This window comes from Phaeodactylum tricornutum, genomic scaffold, assembly GCF_000150955.2.
Source record: "Phaeodactylum tricornutum CCAP 1055/1 PHATR_bd_43x36 genomic scaffold, whole genome shotgun sequence".
Lineage (NCBI taxonomy): Eukaryota > Bacillariophyta > Bacillariophyceae > Surirellales > Neidiaceae > Phaeodactylum > Phaeodactylum tricornutum.
The window spans coordinates 1-2,870 of record NW_002238047.1 but is presented as its reverse complement, the minus strand read 5'-3'; the positions used below and the strand labels follow the sequence as shown (position 1 = coordinate 2,870).

Sequence of the window (2,870 nt, the reverse complement as noted above, 5' to 3'; positions counted from 1 at the left end):
CCGATTCGGCGGCCACGTTGACCAGCGTGTGTGCGGCGGCGGTGCCCTTCGCCGTGGCCGTGGCCGGTGCGCTCGCGCTCTAAGAAAGCGGAACGCTTCCTCTCGTGAGACGCGTCGTCGGAATCGACGCGTCGTATTTCCAACGGCAGGAATGTCTGGTTGTGGTCTCTCTGTACAATCGTCATGAGATCCCCGGGTCAGGTTGACGGATTGGATCACTCAGGAGTTGCCATTGTGGAGAAATACGAATTACATAGTATTAATGGAGATATAGCCTGTACACGTGGGTACAGACATACTTGGTCTGGGTGGTCGTCGTGTGGACACATCTTACTGTTAGGTCCCGGGCGTGGGTGGGGGTCGCCCCGCCCGTATTACACACACACACGCAGGCCGGTACGGGTAGACAAGGAATGCCGATCTCCGTGGGTACCGTACCGTTCCACGACGAGTGGGACCCTCCCCACGCGTGCCTACTAGCTAGTCGTTCCCTCCGTCGCGGGTGGGATGCCCCAACCGTGACGTGCGCGAAATTGGCGCGGAACCCCGCCGACGTTCACACACACACCCGTCCCTCCACCACAGTTCGTGGTTCCCGGTGTATACATACATACATACAAACCTCTACGACCGTTTCGGTATATAACTGTAAATAAGTATACACCCCAAAATCCCGTGGATGGACCGAGTTGTCCCACAAAAAGTCGCGTCGACCGTGAAAACACGGCTCGCACCCCATCCCAGTGACCGGCAATGCGTGGCCGGCGGCGAGGGGGAATGGTGCCAACCGTCGGAAACAGTTCCGGACTGGTTCGTGTTTTGGCTCCGAAACCGTTGGGTGGGCGCAGCGATGTCGTATCGATGGCAGTGTGGTTCTCTCCCCTTCCAACACACTTATGTAGCACTTATGGTTCCGCGACGGAAACTAGTTCCCTCCATGCCTTGGGGTTCCCATAGGAAACTAGTTCCCACATGCTTTGGTTCCGTTACAAATAGTTCGTAGCATAGGAGTTTTGCGCACACGCCGGACCGTTCGCAGGGCCGGAGACTTGTGGTGCCGACGGATCGTGTGGCACCGTGCTACCCACGGTGGTGTGCGCGGGGACCCCAGGCCGGTCGGGACCCTCCGGCGCCGACTGGCTGGGGTATCGGGTTCCGACCGTCGCTGCGTGTTCGATCGCTATGATTGGTCGAGCCTTTTGACGAAAAAGGCTGTGTGTTTCGTTGGCTGACTGACTCGCACGTGCCTGGATGGGATCGATCACTCCTCGTTGCTACTAGAGAGACACACACACACACACACACACACACACACACACACACACACACACGAGTGCGAGAGATTCGACGGGTACCACACGCCGCCAAACTCTTACCTATTTCCCCGCAACGCAGCCAACCCACGGGGAGCGACTGGGGGAATCGTCCCCACGAATCCGGAACACGAACACGTTCCCGGCAACGACACGGATGCAACCACGAAAGCTACTGTGGACATGTGTCAACTATCATCTAGCCACGGACCGTGAGGGTTAGTGGAACGTTCGATTTTGTCCAACAGGCCCTCTAGCAAATCATGCAACACTACTCCCTCCAAACGACACTTCCATGATCGAAACAGGTGGAAGAACTTTCCTTCTACCCACAGCCCCTACGGTTCGGTCGGTCTAGAGTGGAGATGACGGAAACAGACTAACTTGAAGCGACTCATTCCACACTTTGGTAGTAGTTGCTTGGTGTTTCATGTTTCGTAGGCAGCATCCTAAAATATTTACCCCCAACCAGTTGGCAAGCGCTGCTCGGAGCAGTCTAGTTTCGTTTTCCGTACTTGCACAACTTAAAAGGACTTTCAGCAATCTCAATCTACAAATGAATGAAAAGGAATAAATGAAAGAATACACTAATGTAACAGCAGCGAATATTGCCAAAGGGTTGCTTTTACCAGATGGGTTCCCGAGGCACTGCGTCCGTACCGTGTGTAGCGACGCAAAATCGGTACGGGTTAACTTTCGGACCCAAAAAAAGGGGGACGCACGTTTCCCGACTGTTCCGCTAGTGTGCACAACAAATGCGTTGCCGTGTCGTGCCTTGGTACGAAAACTAGAGTGGAGGAGTAGTGTTCCCCAAACTGTGCCAAAAATCCACTTTCGTCAATTCAAACAGACATGATCCATTGGCTACCCAATACACGTACGTAAAGTACGTACGTATGCAGGCTTCTGCAACCGTTCTACTTCTGGGAGGCATCCGTCGCGGCCACGGTCGTTTCCTCTACGGGCTCGCCTTTGGTGTCGACTTTGGCGTCTGCGTGCGCCTCGGCGGCGGTCGTGGCCAGAATGGTGACCCACAGAATTTCGACCGCGTCCACCCAGAGCAGTCGGTTTTCGACCGGGACCAGTCCGTACGTGACGCAGTGTGCGAGCGGCCACAGCTTCAGACCGGAAAGGATGAGCGGGACCGTGGTACGCTTCATGTCGGACCAGATCGTTTCGAGTTTTTCCAACTTCATCAGACCGAGGAGTAGAATGTAAGTATTGTTCCAAATGGGACCCCACGTGGTTTGGTCGACAACTACTTTGGGGAAGAAACTCCACCAAGCGGTCCAGTGCAGCACATTGTCGAAAAAGTGATCGCAGACATTGTACCAAAAGTGACTGAGTGGTCCGTGTCCGATCAGTCCGGCCAGCATGGAACGGACAATGCGGCCCCGATCCAGGTCACCCATGGCCGCGCCCTGGGTACGCTGCGCAATAAAGTCGCCAATGGTGTAGACGGTCGCCGAAGTGGCGGCCTTGGTGGCTACCGGCGAGTTTTCCAAAACCTGTGAGTAGCCGGCCCACACGTCCATTGGAATACGGGCGGCGAGTTCT

General features: G+C 55.4%; 1 protein-coding gene across 1 annotated transcript; it reads right to left on the bottom strand.

The window, feature by feature from the left end:
• Nucleotides 1-2,320: 2,320 nt before the first annotated feature.
• PHATRDRAFT_bd308 (predicted protein) lies at nt 2,321-2,830 on the bottom strand (the record flags this gene model as incomplete). Its single annotated transcript, XM_002176446.1, has 1 exon — nt 2,321-2,830. A coding segment is annotated over one exon (510 nt), but the record flags the coding sequence as incomplete, so codon positions are not given.
• Nucleotides 2,831-2,870: the final 40 nt, after the last annotated feature.